Genomic DNA, 26,884 nt, shown 5'->3' on the forward strand with positions numbered 1-26,884 from the left:
TATCTTGAGTTAGGTCGGTCATGGGCCTTGGGTGGTGTGTCAGTGAAGTGTCCAGTTAAAGAAGCTGGTCAGGTTCAGTGGGAGGATTGGTTATTGCAAAGTTCTGGCTACATCAAACAAAAAAAATTAAAACAAACTTCAAAAAATCATCTGAATGTGGTGGGTCTGCCTGAAGTGCAACTTAGCCATCTGAGCCTAATGTGACAAAATGAGCCGCTCTGTGTGCCACATTCATTCCAAAATAAAACTGAATACTTACACAGTGGCCAGACAACCGTGATGTTGCTTTAAAACGGCCGTAAGGTGGAAGAAGCTGGTGCTGAGTCTGATTAAGTATTAAGTTGAGTATTAATGGATGGTGTAATCCCTGAAGGTGTGTTCTGCTGCAGCACTAATTGAAACACTAAGCAAAAGTGTTACACAAGTTCTTTAAAACAAAACAACAGACTAGTTAATCCATAAGGAATTCTTTCTAAAACTCTGGCAGAAATCTGTTCACAACTTGATGACAAAAGTATTGAAAAACCTGTAAAATTTATGACACAGAAGATGAGTTTCCTTGAGTAAATAGCATTAAACTTTTGAAATTGTCTTAATGTTGCTATGTCTGCAATCTAAATGTTTACAGCTTTATCTTTGACATTTTGTTTTTTCCCCCTGTAGATTTTTTTTTTTTTTTTTCAGCCTAACTGGAGGGTTTTTTCTTTTTTTTATGTCCTCCTGGTCATCCACCCTGTTTGTTTTATATTAACTTCCTTTTATTTTTTATTTTGTAAAGCACTTTGAGCTACCTTGTTTTTATGAAAACATGCTATATAAACAAATGTTATTTAAAATGAAATGAGTTTTCTTAGTTTTTTTTTTTTCTTTTCTTTTTGGTGTTCTCTAATTTTTGGTAATAGGATGAAATAGAAGTTCGGAAACACATTAGGAAAGATTGCACTGCAGAACTGAGCCAGAGAATCCAGGAAAACAAAAACTTCATGGACAGTCAGAGCAGCAGTAATAGCAACAGCAGTGACTGTTGGGCCAATGACAGGTACTCGGTGAGCACGTTCTCCAACTCCTCCAGCCCTCTAGGAGACGACGGGGTACAAATCCCAGAGTTCCAGTACAGTGAATCGTCTCTGTCGCCTCCACTGCACCCGTCAAAGAGGCCAGCCTCAAATCCCCCACCCGTCAGTAATCAAGCTACAAAGGGTAAGTGTTCTTACTATGTGAGCAGCGCTTTTTTTTGTAAGGGAATGTTTTGGTGGATTTTAATTTTTTTTTTTTTAATTTATCAATGAAAAGAATCTTATACAGCACTGAGTTGCACTGTTTAAGAATAAAGTGTGTTTTACTAATGACCTGTATGGCATAAAAAACAGACAGCCCCTGAAGCATATATATATATATATATATATATATATATATATATATATATATATATATATATAATATAAATTAAAGCTGAATGTTTGTCTGTATGTTCACTATCTAGTCCTACACCCTTTGACTGATATCGACCAAGTGGTGTGCTGTAGTTTGCACACCAGTGCCACCTGCTGGTTCAGAGTGAGTGAAACCTCCTGAAGCCAGACTAGCACAATAGTATCCCAGCTGCTGAGCTGCAGCACCATACATCGATGTAGGTCTTCACCAGCAGTTTCATGTTGAAAGTTAGTTTGGGGTTAGTGTGCTTAACTCTTAAGGTTAGAGGTTAGTGCAGTGAGGGTCACTTTTGCTGTGAAGCTGCTGGTACGGTTTTGCAGTTTTATGCTTCTTAACAGGCAGACAAAATGACCAGAGCTGAACATCACTTACCCAGGCAACACTGCATGCTACTTCTATCTACTGTAATATAAAAGGAGTATTGTGCGTTTTTTCAGGGGGTGTTGGGCGAGACTTGACCGAGAGTGGAAGTGCAGTGCAACACAAAGGAAAATCGGCTCTGAGGCTAAGGATCTGCGCTGGTATCCAGAAGGTTGCCGGTTCGAATCCCCGTCACTGCCAAAAGAGATCCTACTCTGCTGGGCCCTTGAGCAAGACCCTTAACCTGTAATTGCTCCAGGGGCGCTGTACAATGGCTGACCCTGCGCTCTAACACCAAGGGGTATGCGAAAACTAACAAATTTCTAATACGAGAAATTGTATAAGACGAAATAAAGAACAAAAACAAAACAAAAAAACAAAACAAAATCAACGGGTGGTTAACTCCTACTTTGTCAGCTTTTATTCATAATTTAAGCACTATGAACTGTCTTCCTTAAACTAAGAGGACAAGTCAGATGTGACTACATTCATGGTTACAAACAAGCAAGGAGTTAGCACAATTCTGAAATCCAATCAGCACCAAAGAGAACAAATTCTCGACTCATGAGAGCAGAGCCATTGTTAGAGAGGCACTGTAGATGACTGATGGGACAGCTCACAATAACAAAAAGGTTACTATTACTGTTGCTTTCTTTCCTTAGCCCATTCAACAAATATACTGGGGCAACACTGGGTACATTAGCTAATAATATACTAAATCTGGAAAGCTCAAATTGATCCTTAATGAATAATGCACAAAGTGAATCGTCGTTTAGAGCGTTTCAGCCGTGATCTGATTAGAGTTTGCAGAGTTAGATAAACTGATGAAAACTAAGGATTTTAAACCCCCGTTTTGCCAGGATTAAATAAATCATACTGATTTTGCACAGGATCAGATGTCGCCAGACATGGAAAAACCACAATAATGCTTGTATGTCTCTTCTAAAAAAAAAAAAATGTTTTGAGCAACCCAGCAGCCTCATTTATCCAGTGACATGTTGTTTGCTTTCTACCCACAGGGAAGCGTCCAAAAAAAGGAATGGCAACTGCAAAGCAAAGACTGGGAAAGATCCTGAAATTAAATCGGCATAGCCGCTTTTTTGTCTAGGAGCACTGGCAAAATGAACTGGAAGAGAAATGCTTGTGTTTCTAGTTTTTCTGCCCTGTGATTGAGAGACACGCATGTACTGTAGAATCACTGCCTGAGCAACACAAGTAATCCCCCCCCTTTACACTACAGGTCCACTTTGCAGGAGGACCACATAGATTGGAAGAGTTGACTATGGACACGTTAAAAGAATAAAAAAGACCCTTATTACAAAATTGACCTAAAGTAAGATCAGAAGCTTCAAATGCCAGAACAAGTCATTGTTTAAAATATGGAACACAGTGAATCTGCTCTCAGCCATTTGGTTTTTTTTTTGTTAAGGACGCAATCTGTTTTGCTCGGTAGGCTATGCAGGCATAGGCTGATTTGTTGTAACGACTTCCTTCCCTTGGAACCTGCTGTGATGAGATCTGTTTTTTTTTTTTTTTTTTTTTTTTTTTTTTTTGTCACAACTGCAAAAAACAAAAACAAAACAACAAAAGCAGCTGTCCTGACCTGCTGGCTACTGTACAGAGACATGGAGCAGCTTATCCAAAGCTCCTTTGTACATTTCTGGATTGCTTCCCAGTGGAGTTCAGTAGTGGCGGTGCTGAGTGTTCTGTGGCCATGAGGGTGCAGCTTGTGCTGAAGGTGCTTTTTCTTCCTCAATCCCCTCGCCCCCCTCCTGCTTATTGAGCATTCATGCCAGCAATAAGAGAAAAGAAAAAGGAAAAAAATGAAGACGTGCCTTGAAGGGCACAGCACTCCCAGACTGCAGAACTCCAAGCTTTGGGTTTCCAGTATTCCTTTGGCTTTCTTGAAGATAAAATTACTCTTTGGTTTTTCTTGGGGTCTTGTGGAATGTGGAAGCCATACTTCCTTAAATGATCATATTTAAGTTGTGCACTAGAATCTGTGGAAAAGTTACAAATAGAAAACTTTTGAATTTTGCTTCCCAGTTGCTTAATGGCTTTATAATTCACTGCAGGTAAATTCTGGATTATCAGGCCCGTTTCTGCATAGGAAGCTGTGTGACTTGCACAGCCGATGTTCATAGGAATTGGGCAAAACGAGCCCACTGAGCTCCTGGAGGGCCGAGTCCAGAGGACACCGCACTGTAGCACTGACGTGTTCATGCAGGATTCCCTTTTTATATCCCAAAATGTACTTCTGGGAGTGCTGCTGTTGGGCAACTGTAGATTAGTTTAAACAAAAAAATAAACATACAGTTAAAGGTTTACTTAAATTGTTAGTGCAGGTTTTATAGGGTGAATTAAAGGGAAAATATTTCCAGCTAATTTATTTCAGTCCTAATTTTGAGGGTTGTTTTTCTGTTTTCTTGGCTTTGAATTGACTATTTATTGATGAGGTGAAAACTTATTTAATGTGAAGGCTTTTTAATTTTTTAAAATTTGCATTGTTGAAACCTTGTTAAAATTTTTGCGGGAGCTTCTTCTTTTATAGAAATCTATATATCAGATCTGTAAAAATGTTTTCAGCTGCTTTACAGAAGTGATTCTTTATTTTTGTTTGTTTGTTTCCCGTTTCTTTGGTGGCATTACAAATATTAGTAACGGTCCGTATGTCTACTTGTGCTTTCTTGGACATAACGGCAAGACTGTGCTTTTTGTCCACACCAGAGTATTCAACTTCAAGGCATCTCTTCCCTGACTCCAGTAGTGACAAAGGGACAGCTGAGTGACACTTGGACTTTTGATATGATGGCTGCCTGGTATGCTTGCCGCTCCGAGGTATTTGATGTTACTGTTTGTCCAAAGCTCACTGAAAGCAAAAATGTGCTCGCTCTTTTAGTTTACTGGTCTTGCCTTTGCAGGATTGCCTCATGTATGTTCACAGCCTCCTGCTGTCCTTCCAAAGGTGACGTCACGTTGGTGTTGGCTCCCTCAGTGAGGGGCTCGCACATACAAGTCCACAGTAGCTTGGCTGTCATTTTCTTTACTTGCTTTCAGTTTACCTCAGGTCTCCACACCTCACATGCAGAAAGCTTTTTGTGAAGCAGTATTTTTTTTTTAATATAGATGTACACAAGCAAATAATAATAAGCTGAAACAGTCATGGTGAGGAAAATTCAAGTATTGATGAGAAAACAAAAGCAGTTGTGTTGATTTGTACTTGTGCCAAGAGCTCAGCAGTGACAGGTGGAGGTCAGCGCTAGTGAGGTGACCTGCCACAGAATGTCACCAACTGCTCTCACGAGGTCAAAACTGGTGAGGTGAAATGGGTGAAAAGACGGGGACATTGCTTTGTTCCTTACTTCAGGTGGTCTTGATGTGGGCAGCAAAGAGTTTGATTTGTAAATACACATGGCCCTTTAAGAAGTTCCTCACAGACACGAGACACCAAAAATCAGAATACAGTCTAATCCTTGAAACTGTCCCCTCACCCAGTCTTCCCAGTCTGCTCGGTAACCCTTCCATTCCCAGCTGCCTTGATGGATTTCTTGAAATGAATTCCCCGTGTCCAGTCCATGTCACTTGAATTTCAAAATGCTTTGACCAATACCTCCTGACACATTTGCACAGTTTATCTCCAGAAGGATTGGGAAGAATCTGATTTCATGAGATGACTCTCACAGACCTCCCTTTTGAGCTCCCCACATTTCTGACTCTGCAGTAATAGACCCACAAGTCCCACTAACAGTCATGTTAAAATGTCTGAGGTGTGTGTGTAGTAACCGTCCTGCATGTCTCGTGTCGTGCAGTGGGAACACACACATGCTGCCTGTTCAGTTAGATAGATACTTTATTAATCCCAAGGGGAAATTCACATACTCCAGCAGCAGCATACTGATAAAGAAACAATATTAAAGAGTAATACAAATGCAGGTAAAAACAGACAATAACTTTGTATAATGTTAATGTTTACCCACCCCCCCCGGGTGGAATTGAAGAGTCGCATAGTGTGGGGGAGGAACAATCTCCTCAATCTGTCAGTGGAGCAGGACATTGACAGCAGTCTGTCGCTGAAGCTGCTCCTGTCTGGAGATGATACTGTTTAGTGGATGCAGTGGATTCTCCATAATTGACAGGAGCCTGCTCAGCGCCCTTCGCTCTGCCACAGATGTTAAACTGTCCAGCTCCATGCCTACAATAGATACAATAGTTATCTCTGTAGAAATTGCAAATCCAATATTTTTTTTTTCACAAAGGGCTCTTTTCTTTAGGAAATGCTTTGTGGTCCTATTTTTACAGTTAAGTGTAGGATGCAACCTGAAATCTTTATTTGTAGTGTTTAGGTTTCCCGTTTTCCTTTTCCATTGCCAAACTTTAAACATTCAGCAGATTACATTACATGGAAGTGAGTGCTCAGTGTTTTGTTCAGCTCAAGTGATAAGGTATTGTCTGTTGGCCCAAGTGTGACATTTGCAGGACCCTGATGACAGTTTTCCAGATAATTTCCCTTGGCTCATCTCTTAAGGATTTATTAATTTGTATACAATGCCAGAAATTTCCATACAGTCTGTTGTGCAAAAGAGGCCAAAACCATGACCATTTAGAATTATTCCTCCATGCCATTGTCCCATTTCAACTAACTGATCAACCCATGTATTGCTTTGCTACTTTGTGAACAGCCCAGCTCTCTCAACACACATTAACAAATATACATAAATGGAAGAGTGCAGATGGCAGGGAGGTTGATCCACATCACTTGCTATCAGCATTGTTAGTTTATACATTAGAATAATCTGGCCAAAAACAAGCCATTCAGCCCAACAAAGCCCACCATTCCTATCTACTTACTTCTTTTAAAATACCATCAAGTCTAGTTGTTAGTTCTTAATGCTGCAGCCATCACTACTGTACATAGTGATCCATGGGTCCGCTCTGCACCAGCTTCATCAGAGAGTGACTGCTGTTTAATTCCGGATTCTTGCCCAGTGTTCATTTTTGCCATGTAGAGGTTTCACTGACTGACGTTTTGTGAGCATGTCAGTTGTGTCACAGTGGCTTACCTTCCTGGTAAGACGTAGTGCTGCTGACTGTAACCAAAGCCTTTTGAATCAGTTTAATGATGACCAGCTTCCAACCGCCATTGTTTTTAATGCCTTACCCATCCCATGAACAAAAAAGTAAATCGAGCTTTACTATCGGGAAGATTTGGTAAAAGCTTTGTCAATTTATCTTTTAAAGTGACCGATTTTTGGGTGTGACGAAGCTCGAGTTGCATGCTTGTCACCCTTTGATCGTAGCTTTACCGCTCAGTTAAAGCTTTTAAATCCCACCTGTGATTACTGTGTTTAACCTGAGAAACAAAGTGTCTTGCCAGCTTGGTCTCTCTGGCTTTGAATATGCCTTTAGTTCACTAACACTAATATTATAAGCACCCCCATTGCAAGTAATTCACCTTTGACACGTTTCACAAATTGTTGAGGAAAAAAAAAAAAAAAATCACATCAGATATGGCCTGCAGGCAGGGTATGTATTATGCAGTAGTGTGAATTGTACAGTATTTATTTGGCCTTTTCCTTTATTCTCTTTACACTTTTCCATGACTGATAAATAAATCAGTTTGCTTTTTGTGTTGAATATTGATGGTAACGATGTATCCTACTTTTGGAATGAAAAATATGAATGGTTTTCTAAAACTAGTTTGTTGTTCGAAAGGGTATTTTGATATCTTATTTCAGAAAAATTGATGTTTTAGATCTTGTGAATTTGTTACTCATTGCAATGCAGCTGATTTTTTTCTGTACTTGAAAATGCCATGTAAATATTAAAATATTTCTTAGATTTAAAGGTATCTTTGCCTCTGGGTTTTTTTTTTCTTTCCCTAAGCCACACAGTTCATTGTTTTTATCAGTTTAACACTGGTATCTTAAATATGCACATTCAATATTTTGCTTGAAGGAAATCTGATATTCCCAAAACAGTTGCCACTACATTCAAATGTTGCAGGTCTGTTCTGCTCACACACTGGAGCACTCCTGCTCACTCTCACACACTCACGCACACACTCACTCTCTCTCACACACTCTCTCATTTCCAAGGTTGCTTGCAGGGTGCACTCACCTCTCATTTGTCACAGACACCAATTGTGTAGACATCTGCCTTGACTAGTCCTGTCCATCACTTGCACTGCTAATGTGTTGCAGTGAATGCACCTCCATGTCTACAGCCCCCTAACACTTGGCTCACACTCCTTGTGATGTCAGCCATCACATCTTATTAGCAGGTAGGGCTGGGCATGCAGAAGGCATTTAAGGACAACATTTTGTACAACCGCTGCATTCAAAATCTATGTCCAGGTGTGTGCTGGTTTTTAGCCAACATTTGAAGATGATGATGATGCAGAAAACTAAAAGGGTGGGGGGGACTTGCCATAACCTACAAAGGCATGTTAGGTGTACTATTACATGGGGCAATGAGAGATCAAGCCGTACTTCAAAGCTTTATTTACACAACAATTTTTCATAATATCTAAATTGTCACCACAGGCAAGCAGGCTTTTAATGTCCGTCATTACCAATGACCATGAACTGAAGTGCTCCACTCTGCCCAACTGCAGGGTATCTTCAGCAGACTGTTCAAATCTGATCAACCTGTCTGGTCCTCTGCTAAAGATGGTCATTGGCAGGCCAAACAGCAGTCGGGGTTGACATTTTAGTCTAACAAGTATTGCTTTTCTCCCACCCCCCACCCCAATATACAGTATATTATATACTTACATATAATTGTTGTTTTTTTTTTATTTAAACTGATTGTATAACTAAATGAAATCACAAAACGGTTTGATTTGTAGCATATGTCAGTAATTATGTTTGGTGTGGACAGTAGTTCTATATTTGAATTTCCTGCATTTGTATAAATTAGTACAGTGATATAATACAAAGAAATAATGTCTTTGTAAAACTGAGTTTAAAGTTTATCTTTATCAGTTAGGTTTGCTGGTCCATTTGGATTCACAAAGCTCCCAAAACCAATTGCACACATGTAAGGCGTGTTGCACTTGTCCTCCTTGTAGGAACAAGAAACTAACTCTGTGGCCACATGATAGTATATTGTGCCTACAGCATAATGCTGTTCTTCCCACAAGATAACTTGTGCATATAATAAACATGTTTTGTTTGCACATTATATCTTGTGAACACACTGCATGATCTTACAAAACTCCTATAGCACCACAGAAAATAAAAATGATTGCATTTAAAAGAGACAGTGTTTAACTCGATAGCAGCGCAATGATAAATAGGCAGCATCTTTGTGTGCTTTATGCCACATAATCCTGATGTTCCTACGCACAGTGGCTAGCTTGATACCGACTATTGAACAGAACACATGTACTTGGTGTCATGTCTGGTACCATTTGACTCTGGACACTTTACACATCCTAATCCTACTTTTAAATCACAGTACAAATGCATCCTTTTCAATGTCTACAATCTTTCAGATTTACCAAGTCCAGAAAGGTGGTGCTGGCTCTTTTAATGTGGTTTTTTTGTTTGTTTGTTTTATAATTAGTAATAGATTCATCAAGTGACTACTGTTGTTTGAAAATGAAACTTACAGCACTGCAGGAATTTTATTTAGTTATAGACAAGCATGGCTGGACAGCTGGCATTTTGAAAATCGGCTGCTACCTAAGCTAAATATTGGTTTACAGATTATGAAGTGTTTAATGGGTTTTGGATGAAATGGTTCCTCTGACTGCTGTTATGCATTGACCAAAGACATGATGATGATTATTATTATTATAATTAAACATACTTTTACTTTTTGTATTAAGTATTTTTTTTCAGAAGTACTCAAAGTATTTTTAAATTGATAAGCATGTTACTTGAGTAAAAAGTGTTTCATCAGATTTTTACTTTGACTGAAGTATTTCCACATACTTTTTACAACTCTGTCCCCAAATATATTTTTAACTGGGTGGGATGAAGGAGTTTCCAAAATAACAGAATATATTGCAGTACTATTTAATCAAAGTACATTTTTTAACACTCGTAGTGATTTATCATGCTATTTTTTTCTTCACAACTGTACAAAAATCAATGTGCATTTTACTTTGTTCATGATCAACTTTTCATTGTGAAATCTTGTGCATGGCACACTTGTGGTGTAGATTTGGTATCTTGACTGCTACACTTAGAAATTTAATCTTTTAAATTAGTGCATTTAACATTTTATTAATCGCAGCTATTAGGATAGTGTTTTGAATAGGAGCAAATGAATGATTTAGACATTAATATTGAAGTAATCAATCACTACAAAATACCCGGCATTTCGCAGCTCACAGTAGCATTCATTTTCAGCATTTACTTTGAACCTTTTTGTAAGGAAAAGAAACTGTAAATTCTTTCATTTCACAAAGAGAACTTTGATTTTACTCCCTGCGATGCTTCTCAGGATTAAGTAGGGGTAGAAAATGGCATGGCACCCAATATCTTTAAACAATGTCCGGTGCTATGGTACATTCAGCATGTGTGGACCTTTCAGTACATTTTATTTATATAAATAAAATGTACTGAAAGGTCCACACATGCTGAATGTACCATAGCACCGGACATTGTGAAAAGGTATTGGGTGCCATGCCAAGGGCTGCAAATTATATTATATACTCAAAAAAAAAAAATATAATTTGCAGCCCTTGTCCCTCCTCCCTGTGGCCTCTATGCTGCTTTCACAACACGTACTGGCAATTTCATTTAAATTGTGCAGGTTTCCTTATAAATTTTTTTTTGCAGACCTCATCATTCATCCCTATACTTTAGTCACGCCTGCTGCTACTACCACTTTTTTTGTGCTTTTCTTCTTGAACAGTTCAGCCTGCAGAGCACTCCATCCAGCTTAACTACTACTGTATCTACAGGTCTCTGGAATGACCCAACTGCCTGCTACAGGTAGGCTGCTCATCCTTTTCCTCACTGTAGCACAAACCGCTTAAGACTAAGACAAGACAGCGTAATGGACAGCTTTTTTTTTTCCACCCCCATGCTCACTTCAAAACATCATCACAGTACAACACTTCACTGCGTCTAAAATAGGAAGCGTAAACTTAAGTGGTGCACACTGAAGCAGAGGCAAACGCTCTGCCACACTAAAATGCAGCAATAGGTGGGGCAGTTATTACAAGTAGCCAGATGATGAAGAACATTACAAATAGTTTATGCACAGTTAACTTTTAATTTTTTATATATATTCATAATTGAATTAAAAAAAAACAACTCACTGGTCTGGTCAAAACTTTGCTTTGTAGACACTTACCAATGGCATTGTGAATCAGATGTCCAAACCACTGGAGATGGCTAGAGTGGTTCAGCTTTAAGGCTTTGATTATGTTGAAACCACTATCACTGGTCACACACACTTTCATATTCTCTGTGATTTCATGAAGCCAGCACATCTTTCAGCCCAATAACTCCACCACTGAAAGAAAGTACCAAGTCTTAAAGTCAAAAACTTCTCTGTGTCCATTCAGTATCAATGAAGTGAACAGTTAGGCTCCACTATAGTTGATGGGTGCAGTTACTCCACAGATATGTTGTAGTAGTAGAATTGAACTACTCATTCTCTCGTATCGGTGTACAACTGAGGTAACATCACTTCTGCAGAGTATTTCCACCCTGGCAGCTTAGATCTTGGATCAATTTTGTGAAGCATCCTAATAAAACTTTTCTTCTCAATAGTGTAAATGGGAACAATGTCTTTAACAATATGGCGTGTTACAGCATCTGTAATTCCTGTTCATTGGCTCTCCTTTTTGTCACATGGAATGGTGCTACCAAAGGACGCAGCTGCTGTTAACTGCTGACCTTGAGAACAGGTGTTGTCTTTGTCCCCTGCTTCCTCGCACCAATTCCATTCCACTGGGTGTTTGTTTAAGGTGTTGGAATAAACTGGATGTGCTGCCCCTTTCAGTCGCTGTCATTTTGCACACTTTGCATTCTACAGGAGTTTGCTTGACACCTGATCTTTGGTACCCAAACCAATTCCACTGCCTTAACATTACAGCCTTTCTCTAGAATGAGCACATTCATCTCCAAGTGTACACAAGCAACCAGACTATCAAACCAGGCTTAAGGAAAAGCAGTTCTATTTTTTCCTCCTATTCATGGTTTTATCAATTGTATAACTGCACCATTTGGTAATTTAAAAAATCACTTTAAAGTATTCATTTAAATTAAACATCCATCCATCCATTTTCCAACCCGCTGAATCCGAACACAGGGTCACGGGGGTCTGCTGGAGCCAATCCCAGCCAACACAGGGCACAAGGCAGGAACCAATCCCGGGCAGGGTGTCAACCCACCGCAGGACACGATGGATGGATTAAATTAAACAATTTAGTCGAAAAAAAGTCACAAGGCTATAGTGGAACTCTGTTACTTTCCTACATTGTTTCTGCTGGATTTTTCTCATTTACAAAAAACTACTTTAAAATATTTCTAATTTAGATAGGATGCATGACCCAGCTGACTCCTATTTCAAGTAGTTCAAAACTACAACAGATTCAGGTTTCTAGGCCATCTTGATGCATTCAACACATGCACTGCAATTATGCGGACCCTGTCTTCTGACTTGGAAAGGTCTTGTGAACACAATTTCCCTTCAGGGATAAATAAAAGTATATCAAATAAAAAAAAAAAATCCAGAAAATATGCTGAAAAGCATATTTAGACAATCTTTTCACTGTAAAGCTAATGTGTAAAAATCCATCCTTTTTGTCTATTCTTCTTCAACATCCATAGTAAGAATATCACCTTTTCGTGCTGCTGCACAGCCAAGTCAACACAATGCTGGTTATTTTGTATAAATTTGAACCTGGTAGCTGAAGTGTCTCATTTTACGTTAATGACATAAACATAATAAGAAGCTCCCTGCACTGTCAACTCCTGAACATTCACTTTAACTCTTCCAACACCACTGGATTCTAGCCATGGAATCCGTGCATCAGGATCCTCATCAGAAAATTGTAGAAAAGAGCCAGATGGGTGCAGCACCCTAAGAGCTTCCATTAACATCTGGATGGCCATAGGTTTTCCTGCTGCAGACCGCAAAAATATGTCTGTTGTACCTTTGTCTAAAATTAAGTTGAACAACCCAGAATGGAAACTGTCGAGTCTGGTACAGTCCATCTCTACAAATCTTAGTTCTGAACTAGAATTTTTTGGCATGGGTGAGCACGTACTAACCAACTGCTGCATCATTGAAATGGCAACTGGGGAAATATCAGCACAGGTTACTTGCACAGGCTCTGGCAAATCTTGGAACAATCCTAACCCAACATCAGATATACCACAACCAAGGTCTAGGATACGGAAAACATCAGAACTGGAATCACTCTGTAAAGATGAATGTAGGCATTGGTGAAGAAGCCCAGACAATGCTCTGTAGTTAAAAAACCAGTCAAAGTTTTGGATGGTGTCTCTCTGTTTCTGCACATAGAAGTTGTCCCACAGCTCTTTCTTATGCATTGAATGTAGTAAGTCGCCTATGAAAAAGAAGAGATCTTGTGATTAGAACTTTTTTTATAGCACTATTGCTAGGACATAAAGCTACTAGATAACATATGTTTAAAAGGACTGTTTCAAACATGCCTAAGATTTACCAAAAACAACTTCTCAAGATCAAAGCTTTAGTTATAAAAAAAATTGCCATTGACCTTTCATTTTCATATCTACAACACCTGTCCTGTGCACAGTGCTAGCCGGCTCTGACATAAATCCCTCCATATTTCCATACACCAGTCTGGGCATTCGGAGTAGCTATTCCTTTCCTGTTTTGTAAATAACTTAATCTTTGCACCCTTTCAATGACTTTTTATTTAGAAACCTCCATTACTGAAGTGAATAATATTGTGCCTTTTTCTGTAATACAATACAAATTATATAAATATTAACAGTAACAACAGCTTTAACATTCTGGTATATCCAACAACTAGTTACCCAACTATCACTTAGTAAACAAGCATTGACATTCATAAACATTAAAAATACAATACAAGGCTTGAATTTTAATGTGTGGCAGAGGATCCCAATAGTGCAACAACTTTGATCATTTTGGGGAGGATTTCAGCATTGGGTTTATAAAGAATTATATGTCATGAACTAAATTTTTATCTTACCATGTGCTCATTCTAAATTTATTCTCTTGACATTTTCTGTCCAGTAACTGAAAGCTACTGCTTATAATCCATACCAAGTATAAAAACACTATTATATATTGTCGCACATGCGTGCCTGATGGTGGCTCTACGGGTTCCAAACTTTTATGCGAAACCACCCTGGGCCAAGAGGGGGCGCTTCCGTAAAATATGTCCGTCTGTTCTTCTCTCCGCAGGAGGACCATACCTCTGCCCCTTCCGGCTCCCTTACTATAAAAGAACTGCCACTGGGTCAGACTTTCTTGACCAGAGGTGGAGATAGAAGTCTAGAGCAGCTCCTTTATACCATTACAATGATATAAGTGTTTACGTTGCACTGGTTTATTTTCTCGTTCATTTACAGGGTTGGATTACCACCTAGTGGACTTCTGGTATTTCACTTTGACAAAGTTCTGTCCACTTTTCATTACTGTTCATAATATACATGACTAGGGAAAGCCCCAATATCTTATCCATGTGAAAGTAAGTCATTCACTTGTCCGCTACAATATATACTGTTGACTTAGTGAATTACAAGAAAATTACAGATATTTCCATTTAAACCAACTCATTAAAACAGTTGTTGTAATGGCACATTTTTGAAGTCTGGTCTGTCAGTGAACCAATCGGTTAGACTTGTAATATTTGCTAATGTAATATTTATTTTTTAATAATTAGCTGGTTAAAACAATGTTACTAATGAGTATAGTTTTATGGAACTTCAGTACCTAATTAGTAATGAAGTACTTTTTTTTGGACATCCCCACTGACTATAAAATCTCTGCTTCAAAAGCAACATTTACAGGTGTACAGTACATGTTGTCGTAATTTAAAAGTAAGATAGCTCTCAAAATTCTTTATATTAACTAGTCTAGCCACATTAAAAGGTTGTGTATAACTATTTTTGCATATAATACTTTACCTCACTTTTCAAAGCAATCAAAGATTTAATCGAGAATTGTCTCTCGCTGTGCTACATAGCTCTTTTTCAATTTTAACACTACATACATCTGAAATTTGTCTTGGGCACTGCAAACATTTGCTTTTCTATTTGGATTATTTGTTTAGCTTTAGCTATCAGATGGATGATCTCACATTTTCTAAAATATTTTGTCATAGTATGAAATTCATTGTTAAGTCAGCTGCGAAGGAAATTATTTTATGTATTTCTCCCTACATGGCATGGCTGTAAATATGTGATTGGTTGTGTACTTTGTGACGGATGGCCGATGCCCATGCATGGCCAGGATGCCCCTTCACCATATATACCAGGGAGGCAGGGGGGGGGCAACCAGTATCTTTCCCTAGATGCTAGATGGCAGCCTCCCTGGGTGGCAGCGGTGCCTCAGACTCCCCCAGGGCTTCATGGGGGTTGGAGTTCTGTGCAGCCCTGTTGGGTTCCGCAGGCGCCGCCAAGGGGTGCTGCAGCAGGACCTGCTGGCCCCTTTTGGGCACTGGTTTCACCCCACCTTTAAGTGCAGCCGGATGTCGGCACTTCTGGGTACCCAATAAAGGGAGCCAGCAACCACCACTCAGGGGCCAGAGTCGGGTGGAGGAGGACGAGGTTGCCAGGGAGGAGTGCTGGAGGAAGAGAAAGAGTGCTTTATTGTGTGTGTTGGTGCTTGGGACTGTGTATTGCCTGTGGAACACGGAGAAGACGTGCGCCCACAGGTGAAGAGAAAAATAAATAAATGTTTATTTTACATGGGCCTCTGTGTGAATCTGTGTCGGGTCAGGCACACATATATATATATACAACTTACAGGTAAGAATAGATTTAAATACAATTTCCAACTTTCTTAGCAACTTTCCACACTCAGTAGAATGATTACTCTTTAGCCGTAGTTTCTTATCTATGTCTATATAAGCTTAGACATCTCTCTGTCTAGCCAAAGTGGTTAAAGTTGAATGGAGAGTTCACTTGCCGCCCTCCAAGAAAATCTACTGAATTAAAATAAATATAAGCATATACACCAAACCCTTTGCAAAGAGACTTTGGAAAATGTATTTAACAGAAGTGCACAATATCTGCACTCAAAAGGTCATATGGGACCAAAGATCTTCCAAACCATCATCAATCATCATACCAATGTGCTTCTTTTCATTATCAATTATTTATTGAAACAAAATTTGTACACAAGAAACATGATGACAAGCCAGTTGGAGCCTGCAGGATAGTGACACCCACATGGACTGCCATGACTCTGAAAGAGGAGGCTGAAAGCGCAAGTCATTTAAAAACAAACAAAATGAGTAAGGATCTACAGTTAGGTGCATAAACATTTGGACAGAGACAACTTTTTTCTAATTTTGGTTCTGTACATTACCACAATGAATTTTAAATGAAACAACTCAGATGCAGTTGAAGTGTAGACTTTCAGCTTTAATTTCAGTGGGGTGAACAAAACGATTGCATAAAAATGTGAGGCAACTAAAGCATTTTTTTTAACACAATCCCTTCATTTCAGGGGCTCAAAAGTAATTGGACAAATTAAATAACTGGAAATAAAATGTTCATTTCTAACACTTGGTTGAAAATCCTTTGCTGGCAATGACAGCCTGAAGTCTTGAACTCATGGACATCACCAGATGCTGGGTTTCCTCCTTTTTAATGCTCTGCCAGGCCTTTACTGCAGCGGCTTTCAGTTGCTGTTTGTTTGTGGGCCTTTCTGTCTGAAGTTTAGTCTTCAACAAGTGAAATGCATGCTCAATTGGGTTAAGATCAGGGGCCTCATGTATAACACCGTGCGTAGAACTCACACTATAACATGGCGTAAGCATAAAAGCGGGAATGTGCGTACACACAGAAAAATCCAGATGCAGGAATCTGTACGTACGCTAACTTTCACGTTCTTCCACTACATACTTTTCACGCTGATCGGGATTTAACGCACGTGCACGCGCCTTCTGTCCCGCCCCAACTCCTCCCAGAATTATGCCTCTGAATATGCAAATCAATATTAAATAGCCTTCTGAGAAAAGACAATGGGAAAAGCACGTAGGAAAATATAAGAATTTCAGCGAATACCAAGTACTATTTGTTGGTTTAAACAGTGGTATAATCAACAAAAGGAAGTTGGTCGAGTGACAGAGTGTCGGAGAAACTCGAAAGCTCAAGTTCACAAAGTCTCACAGCGTCCGAAATAAAAAAGAAATCACATATCAAAGTCGCCGTGAAAAGGCAAGTCGTAGCCCACCGTCTGAGTGTCATATGAAAGCTTATTAGGGTACAGACAAAAAATAGGCACACAGTGGGGAAAAAAGCACGAAATGTCAACTTTAATCTCGAAATTTCCACTTTAATCACGTAGTTTACTTTGCCATTAAAGTAGAACATCATAAACTTCATCTTAAAATCATTTAATTTACTAGTTTCTCAAATCCCATTGTAACTAAAGTAGGACGTTAAATGCTTTGTTCTGTATTTGATCTTCTTTGTGCTGTGTGTGAATCACTACCTGCTTCTTAAACGGGCTTTCTCTTTCTCCAACAGGACACATAATCCATTACATTCGTGATATTACAGCTCTCTGAATAATTAAAATACTGAGATGTATGCGTGATATCTTTTTCATGATGATAGGAATGAAAGCATGTTATTAAACATGGGAACACGGTGGCGCAGTGCTTGTTCATATCTCACGCAAGAGTCTTGCTGCGCCATGCGCGACCTTCAATGAAATAATTTATTACAGAAGTACTGTCTCTTTCAAACGTACTAATCTCCAATTCCTGTCCTTACTTTCCTTTCTCCAAATACCCAATCGCCACACAATCAGCTATGTAATAGACTTGAAGCCATTTGTAAGCTTAGAACGCCGATTCTTCAAAACTTTTAAGGAACATTGAAATATCTTTGTAGTACATGTTTAATTATTCTATCCATCTATCTTTCCAGTGTCGCCTCAGCATGAGCAAGAATACAGCGCAATGCAGGAACAATCCCTGAACTAGCTAGCGCTGTGGCACTGTGTCCTCCACATGTTTAATTATTAACAATACAGATTATTTAAATGAAGTTAAAGTTTTATCTGTATAATATAATCAACATATTTTGCTGCATATCATCTTAAAAATGATATCGTCATCATATGTAAATACGTGCTTTATAAAGTGGCGTAGGTTGTGCAATATTATAACTGTAGTGCCAGTTTACAGTGAGGTGATTGTACTTATAAGTAAACAGTTCTACAAGGAGCACTTGATGGACTGATTGAGTGCGTTTAGAGTTCTTGGGATGAAACCTTTTCTAAACCGCGAAGTCCGTACTGGGAAGTCTCTAAAGCGTTTTGCCGTGGCTGAGTCAGCGTGTGCTTCATGCTGTATACCAATATTTCTCTTTCCGATCAGCTGCTGCTGTGATTCCCCACTCAGATACAGTGATATAAATACTCCGAGTGGTGCAGTGAGAGTAATATGGAAAAAGATGATCTGCTGTGGCAACCCTTAACGGGAGCAGCTGAAAGAAGAAGAAGATGCAGTGAGAGTTACAACGCTAAAGCAGTTATGGTATTTGGAATACTATGGCTATTCCCTGGACCATTATATTGCTGCAGGTTAATTACAATCAGATGCATTACACTAATAAACAATATGCAGTTAGTTTCAGTGTATTTATAAAGCCACGTCAGGAATGTGGATCTAAGAAAGAAAGGGTGACCACGCGGGAACAGTAGCACTGCTTTGACGCTGGGTGCCGCCAGTCTGCAAAACCGAGCGGAGAAATTGTGTACGCCAAGCTATGAGTTACCGTGGAAATGTGTGTGGTTTTACGCCAAGTTTAGGTTTTATACATCGCGATTTGAGCGTGGAAACAGGAGTAGGCAACATTTCTGTGCGTACACACCGTTTATACATGAGGCCCCAGGTGACTGACTTGGCCATTCAAGAATTTCCCACTTCTTTGCTTTAATAAACTCCTGGGTTGCTTTGGCTGTATGTTTTGGGTCATTGTCCATCTGTATCATGAAACGCCGCCCAATCAATTTGACTGCATTTAGCTGGATTTGAGCAGACACTATGTCTCTGAACACCTCAGAATTCATTCGGCTGCTTCTGTCCTGTGTCACATCATCAATAAACACTAGTGTCCCAGTGCCACTGGCAGCCATGCACGCCCAAGCCATCACACTACTTCCACCGTGTTTTACAGATGATGTGGTATGCTTTGGATAATGAGCTGTTCCACGCCTTCTCCATACTTTTTTCTTGCCATCATTCTGGTAGAGGTTGATCTTGGTTTCATCTGTCCAAAGAATGTTTTTCCAGAACTGTGCTGGCTTTTTTAGATGTTCTTTAGCAAAGTCCTAACTAGCCTTTCTATTCTTGAGGCTTATGAGTGGCTTACACCTTGCAGTGCACCATCTGTATTTACTTTCATGCAGTCTTCTCTTTATGGTAGACTTAGATATCGATACGCCTACCCCCTGGAGAGTGTTGTTCACTTGGTTGCCTGTTGTGAAGGGGTTTCTCTTCACCATGGAAATGATTCTGCGATCATCCACCACTGTTGTCTTCTGTGGACGTCCAGGTCTTTTTGCGTTGCTGAGTTCACCAGTGCTTGCTTTCTTTCTCAGGATATACCAAACTGTAGATTTTGCCACTCATAATATTGTAGCATTTTCTCGGATGGGTTTTTTCTGTTTTCACAGCTTAAGGATGGCTTCTTTCACCTGCATGGAGAGCTCCTTTGACCACATGTTGTCTGTTCACAGCAAAATCTTCTGCATGCAAGCACCACACCTCAAATCAACTCCAGGCCTTTTATCTGCTTAATTGATAATGACATAATGACGGACTTGCCCACACCTGCCCATGAAATAGCCTTTGAGTCAATTGTCCAATTACTTTTGAGCCCCTGAAATGAAGGGATTGTGTTAAAAAAATGTTTTAGTTGCCTCACATTTTTATGCAATCATTTTGTTCACCCCACTGAATTAAATCTGAAAGTCTGCACTTCAACTGCATCCGACTTGTTTCATTTAAAATTCATTGTGGTAATGAACAGAACCAAAATTAGAAAAAAGTTGTCTCTGTCCAAATATATATGGACCTAACTGTAACTGACAGCATCTCCCATGGCTGTAATAACGAGAGGGTTGTAGATTAGAACATCAATAAGACCTGATCTATCTAACAAGTCACCAAGTATGAGAAAACATTTTTATATATTCAAATAATACTATTTTAAATGTTGAATATTTTCATGTCAGTTATTGGTTGAAAGCCTTACTTAAACATAAGGGTTCATTTCACAAGGTCTACCCTGGCAGAAAGGTTCAGTTATGTACCAGTTTGTGTATTGTAACTTAGCATTTCCAGTATTAGAAACTTGAAATCCATTTCCACTGCATGATTTTCAGAGACAAAAAAGGGAAAGACTTGCAATATTGTGTAATCAATTTGCAATACTTAATATATTTATATATTACATGTTTTGGAATATATTACAGTATTATGACCCAAGTATCAAGATAATATTGTATCCCTGGTAATGCCCATCCTAATTGCTAGCTTTTGATTATTTTTTTAAACCTGACACTAAAGTGTCACATACAGAGCTACATTCATATTATATATATTAAATAAAAGGGACTGTTAAATTTAATACATTAATTTTTGCGATTAATGTGGCCTGTTTTTTTTTTATTTTATTGATTTTATTAAAATCACACAACATTTCATACAAATAAATACATTTTTACAAAAATAAGATCAAAAACAAATCAACCCCCACCCCTGAGAAAGAGAGCTAAGCCATTAGAGTAAAATTTAAACCTAGTAAAAATAAGTAAATAGATGAATTAATAAGTGAATAAAGATAATTGGAGAAGAAAAATAAATGGGGAGAGAATCTGCTTCCTCAGTGTTTTAAAAGATTATTCCAAAATGTTATTGATTAGATCCTGCCAGGTTTTAAAAAGTTTTGAACAGATCCTCTAAGTGAGAATTTGATTTTTTCCAATTTCAAATAAGATATAACATCAGTTACCCACTGACTTAAAAGAGGAGAATTAGGATTCTTCCAGTTGAGCAAGATAAGTCTGAGTGCCAATACTGTAGTGAAGGCAATCACAGTTTGCTTGTCGTCCTCCACTTTAAGCCCATCTGGAAGTACACCAAACACAGCTGTTAATGGGTTAGGAGGGATTGTGACACCAAGGCTGTCTGAAAGGCATTTAAAGATTTTTGTCCAGAATGATGTTAGTTTGGTGCAGGCCCAGAACATGTGACCCAGTGAGGCTGGAACTTGATTGCAGCGTTTGCAGGTTGGATCTTGCCCTGGAAACATTTTGGACAATTTTAAACCAGACAGATGTGCTCGATATATAATTTTGAGTTGAATAATTGTATGCTTTGTAGTGCTGGGCGGTATACCGGTTCATACCAAAAACCGTTTTTATTTTTGTTACAATATGGATTTTTCTGATACCGCAACACCGGTTTAAATTGCCTAAACAACGTTTGGAACATGGCACAACGGGAAACTGTTTAAGGGGGACCTTTTTCACTGCTACACCGCTAAACACGTGCAACGGAGTACATGCGGTAGTGGAGGTATTTCGCGGTGAAAATGGACAGAGAACATTCCGAAACTGAAGCTGTAGCAGATGATAAAGTTGAACATGATGACACAGAAGAACTTTTGCTGGAAAAAGGAGCCATGTTTGTTGTCTGGAGATACTTTGGATTTAAAAAGTCGGATGTGGACCATTATGTTCAAATGTGTGAATACTGTTTCTATACTACTGGATAATACTGCAAGCCAAGTTGTACTTGTTTTATTTTTTTCAATACTGTGTAATGTACCTGGGTACTGTGTAATAGTGTGACGACATGTTGACTTTATTCTTGATATTTCTACTTTATTCTCGCCATTTGTCTAAATTAAAGTCGACATGTCAACTTTATTATCATAATTTGTTATTAAAGTAGAACATCGTAAACTAAACTTCATCTTAAAATAAATATTTAATTTACTAGATTTTCTCAAACCCCGTCATAAGTTATGTAGCACATTAAATGTTTTGTGTTAAGTGTTCCCGGAGCCATGTTAATCGCTACTGCTTCTTAAACTGACTTCCTCTTGCACTAAGAGGAGGCTCTGGCAGCACCCAGAATACATTAATTTCATGATTTTCCTGCTCCCTGAACATTTACAATGCTGAGATAAATACTTGATATAATTTTCATGATGAAATGCATTAAAGCATGTATTAATCATGTGGGGGGCACGGTGGCATGGAGGTTGCACTGCTGCCTTGCAGCAAAGGGGTCCCGGGTGTTCCCTGCCTTGAATTTGCATGTTATTCTAGTGGGTTTACTCGGCGTGCTTCAGTTTCCATTTCAAAAGTAGGATGTGGGGTTTTGTTATGCTATATTAACCCTGGTAGTGTATGTATTGCTCGTATTCACCCTGCGACGTGCTGGCGCCTCGCTCAGGATTTGCTCCTGCCTCGCACACAATGCTTGCTGGGATGGGTGCAACCCTGAATGGATGGCATAGTTAAACATGTATAACAAAGTTGTTTTTTTTAAGTTCTGAACACTCTGTGGTCTAAATTTATAACTAGTTCTAATTTCACAAAGATGTTTATCGTGTGGTGATTGGTTATGTGGAGAAAGAAAAAGGAAGTATAGGAACTGGGGGTTTGGTACATCAGACAGACAGCACGCATACAATAAAGAAAGCCCGCTCAGAAGAACATCAATTGAATTCTATGTTCGTGTCTCTGAACACCAGATCACAAACCCAACATTTACACAATAATTAAGTTAAACCTGTGCGATACCCATTCATACATCTAGTTTTTTGGAGCCTCATCACACCTGCCATAAAGTTCTCTACACTGAACGTAGACCTGGGGACCCCTTTCTGCGAGGGAGCAGCACTACCGCCTCACTACCGCGCATGTTTAATACCTGCTTTAATGCATTTCATCATGAAAATGATATCAAGTATTTATCTTAGCATTCTAAATGTTCAGAGAGCAGGAATATCATGAAGTGAATGTATTCTGTGTGGCGATTACTGCTTGCGCCTCCTCTTAGTGTAGAGGAAGTCAGTTTAAGAAGCGCGTACAGCGATTAAAAACTGGGTTGGGGAATACTTAACACAAAGCATTTAATGTGCTGCATTAACTTATGACAGGGTTTAAGAAAATCTAGTAAATTAAACATTGATATTAGGAAGAAGTTTAGTTTACGACATTCTACTTTAATTACAAAATAAACTATGACAATAAAGTGGAAATGTCGAGAATAAAGTCAACATGTCGACTTTATTCTCGACGTACACTTTTTTTTTCTTCACTGTGGCCCTAATACGATTCTGTAGGGCTATACCACAAATAGCATTATAAATACAAGTTGCAGTTTTATTATTTATGTATATAGCTTAGCTTGAAGCAAGGTCCATATTAATGCAGTTTGCCTTAATGATGGTTCAATTGGTAAAGATGTCATCACTAAGTTGCACTTGTTTTATTTTATTTTATTTTTATTTGGTGAATACTGTACTGTGTAATGCACCTGGGCTTGAAGTCTTGAAGTAATAGCATTATTACTGGAAGTTGCACTATTATTTATTTTATTATTGTTCTTAGTGTAAATATTATGCAGTTTAATGATGGTAAAGTTGTTTAAAAAGTCACTTTAACATGTCAGTGGACAGAGATTGTTAATATTAACAGAAAGTATAGTTGGTTTATAAAAAATATTTACTCTTTATTCCTTTTTTAAGACATGTTCAGTGCAGTACAACTTTTGACAAGGACCTCTGGATATTTTATTTACAAACTCAAAAGTCTACATGCCTCTTTGGATGGTTGAAAATATGTTGTCAAAATTTTAGTTTAAGTTGTTTGCAAAATTTGTTCAATAAAAAGGTTCTATATTTTGACTGCAACTGCCATGCAATGTTATTCCTTCTCTTCATTAGTGCCACCCCCTTGAAAACTATCACATTATGGGGCCATGCAAACCTGTATTAATACTTGTGTGCACATTAAAATGTTTTTTTTGTACAATGTACAATTCTCATGACAGTGGAATAGGTTATTCTTAGCCAGTAATTGCAGTGGAAAATGTGGTTAACATCCACTCATGCATGGGAAAAAAATACCATCCAAGACCGTGAAACCGGTATAATATTGAAAAATACCGTGATATAGAATTTTGATCATACCGCCCAGCACTAATGCTTTGCGCATATGGAGCTCGAGTGGATTCTCTGCATTGCTACCTTCCACTCCTTTTCTGAGATATTGAGTAAGAGATCCTTTTCCCACTGTCCTCTTGGATCTTTGAAAGGGAGGGACTGTAAAATAATTTTATATATTGCAGAAATGCTGTCTGAGTCCTTGAAACTGAGCAATATTTTTTCCGGCAGAGAGGTAGGTGGGAGATGAGGAAAATTGGGCAGGTTCTGTTTAACAAAGTTTCTGATTTGAAAGTAGTGAAAGAAATGTGTTGCTGGAAAGTTAAGTTTGGAATGTAATTGTTCATAGGATGCAAAGACGTTGTCTATGTACAGATCTCTAAGTGATTTAATCCTGAATGTTTTCCAGTTATTAAAAACTGCATATGTTTGCGAGGGTGGAAAAAGGTCGTTCTCATGCAGAGGTGCCACAGATAAAAGCTTCTTTATCTTAAAATGCTTCCTACATTGTTTCCATATTCTGAGTGAGTGAAGCACTATTGGGTTGTTAGTATATTGGTGTTAACTTGCATTTATTGGGATACAAAGCAAAAAATATAAAGAAGTTCTGCAGGATTTTATTTCTATTGCGAACTTGCGAGTCTGTTTGTCTATTTGTGTCAATGTTCAGGTTTTTATAGCTTGTATATTTGCTGCCCAGTAATAAAATTGAAAGTTAGGTAGAGCCATGCTACCTTCCGCCTTAGGTCTTTGTAGGGTCGCTCTTTGGATACATGGATGTTTTGAATTCCAAATAAATGAGGTTATGGTTGAATGTAATTTCTTAAAAAACAATGTATTGATGTATATTGGAATGTTTTGAAATAAAAAGAGAAGCGTAGGAAGGATATTCATCTTAACAATGTTAATTCTAACCCTAACCCTAAAGTGAGATGAAGGGTTGACCATCTATGCCAATCTTGCTTAATTTTTTCCATACAGACAGCCAGATTTTGTTGATAAAGAGTTTTATGTTTACTTGTGATGTTTACCCCTAGGTATTTAAACTGATCTGCAATGATAAAAGGGAAGGTGTCCAATCTAATATTGGATGCTTGAGAATTCACTGGAAAAAGCACACTTTTAGTCAAATTAATTCTGAGACCTGAAATCTTTTGAAATTCTGTAAGAGCTGTTAGGACTGCAGGCACAGTATTTTGTGGTTCTGATATATACAGTACCATATCATCTGCATAGAGAGAAATTTTCTGTTCCAGTCCTTCTCTGATAATCTCCTTTTTCTCATAAGCACTTCTACAGTGAACTGCCAGTGGTTCAATGGTGATTGCAAAAAGCAATAGTGACAAGGGGCTAGTTTAAAGTAGTCTGAATTAATGTTAATACAAACTGAAGCTTCTGGATTGGTATACAGTAGTTTGATCCATGCACAAATGTTTGGGCCAAACCCAAATTTTTCCAATGTAGTGAAAAGGTTTTTTCTGTATCCAACGATAATAATATCTCTGGGGTGTTTGACTTTGCGGGTGAATATATTACATTAAACAGGCGTCGAAGATTGGAAGCTAAGTGTCGGCCTTTAATAAATCCTGCTTGATCTTGTGATATTACCGAAGGCATTACTTCCTCCATCCTTCTAGCTAGGACTTTGGAGAGTATCTTAACATCATTATTCAGAAGTAAAATTGGTCTGTATGATGCACTTTGTAATAAGTCTTTATTTTGTTTAGGAAAAACGGTGATTAATGCTTGATGAAAAGTTTGAGGTGGAATTTTATTGTCTCTAGCTTCTGTAAATGTTGCTAATAAGAGGGGAGCTAGCTGAGTGGAGAATTTCTTATAAAATTTAGCAGGGTAGCCATCAGGGTCTGCTGCTTTCCCACTCTGAAGTGACTTTATAGCATCTAGTAATTCTGATAGTGCCAGAGGTTTATCCAATTCCTCTGCACTGAGAGTATCTATTTGTGGTATCTGTAATGCACCCAGAAATGCATTATATTGTGTCTTGTCTTCTTTAAACTCAGTAGAATATAATAATTTATAGTATTCTCTAAATGTGTGCATTATATTTTTATGGTCAATGTTTCATGTTTCTGTATGAAGACCGAATCAATGTCATATCACATAAGTGCTGCATAATTTATCTTTGAGTGGCATTAAAACCAAAATAAGTATTTAGTACCTCTATATTTAACTTGCCAGTCTGCCAGGCAGTTTATAGTGCTAACTGCCCTAATATAATGGTAAAGTTCAACGAAACAGAAATACAACAATTATCCCTACTCATTATTCCGGTTTGCAGTGTTTTTGTTAATTTATGCAAATAATGCAACATAACTATCCAAGTAATGCACAATGTCAGTTTTTAAGTGAGATAGCAGATACAGAGATCTTTTTTTTAATGTGCCAGGAGCAAAGGTTTAAGTAGAGCAGCGTTTTCCAACCATTTTTCTGTGCTGGTATGCTTTTGTAACCCAAAAAATCCCAAGGCACACCACGATTCTACCAAACTCAAAAGCATTAAATCTCTTAGATGTGAAATTGTCCAAAGGGGCGGGACAGGGTGCAGGAAAAAAAGTAGCTTGGAGATTACATGAGTGCAGTGTCTGTGAATGTCAGAGTATAACTTTCAATTGTTGATAGGTTATGAACAATTGAAGATAGTATTTGCAGAATTTTAACACAAGTTTTAATGTATGCCCATTTAAGAGATGCATCTTCTTTCAATTAAAGAGTCTTTAGCAGTG

At 38.4% G+C, this 26,884-nt stretch overlaps 2 protein-coding genes across 2 annotated transcripts in view; one reads left to right on the forward strand and one right to left on the reverse strand.

The window, feature by feature from the left end:
• LOC114657548 (lysine-specific demethylase 7B-like) overlaps positions 1-7,640 on the forward strand; it is a 117,552-nt gene extending 109,912 nt beyond the window's left edge. The window contains 4 exon segments of the mRNA XM_028809456.2: positions 903-1,200; positions 2,814-5,625; positions 5,996-6,212; positions 6,257-7,640. Coding sequence (XP_028665289.2) covers positions 903-1,200; positions 2,814-2,902 — 387 coding nt within the window. The 3' untranslated portion in view covers positions 2,903-5,625; positions 5,996-6,212; positions 6,257-7,640.
• Positions 7,641-12,481: 4,841 nt separating this feature from the next.
• cskmt (citrate synthase lysine methyltransferase) overlaps positions 12,482-26,884 on the reverse strand; it is a 42,276-nt gene continuing 27,873 nt past the window's right edge. Inside the window, exon 2 of the mRNA XM_028809477.2 lies at positions 12,482-13,330. Within this exon, the coding sequence (XP_028665310.2) occupies positions 12,678-13,330 (653 nt within the window). The 3' untranslated portion in view covers positions 12,482-12,677. The remainder of the gene's footprint in view (positions 13,331-26,884) is intronic.

The sequence above is a fragment of the Erpetoichthys calabaricus genome, chromosome 1, assembly GCF_900747795.2.
Source record: "Erpetoichthys calabaricus chromosome 1, fErpCal1.3, whole genome shotgun sequence".
Taxonomy (NCBI): domain Eukaryota; kingdom Metazoa; phylum Chordata; class Cladistia; order Polypteriformes; family Polypteridae; genus Erpetoichthys; species Erpetoichthys calabaricus.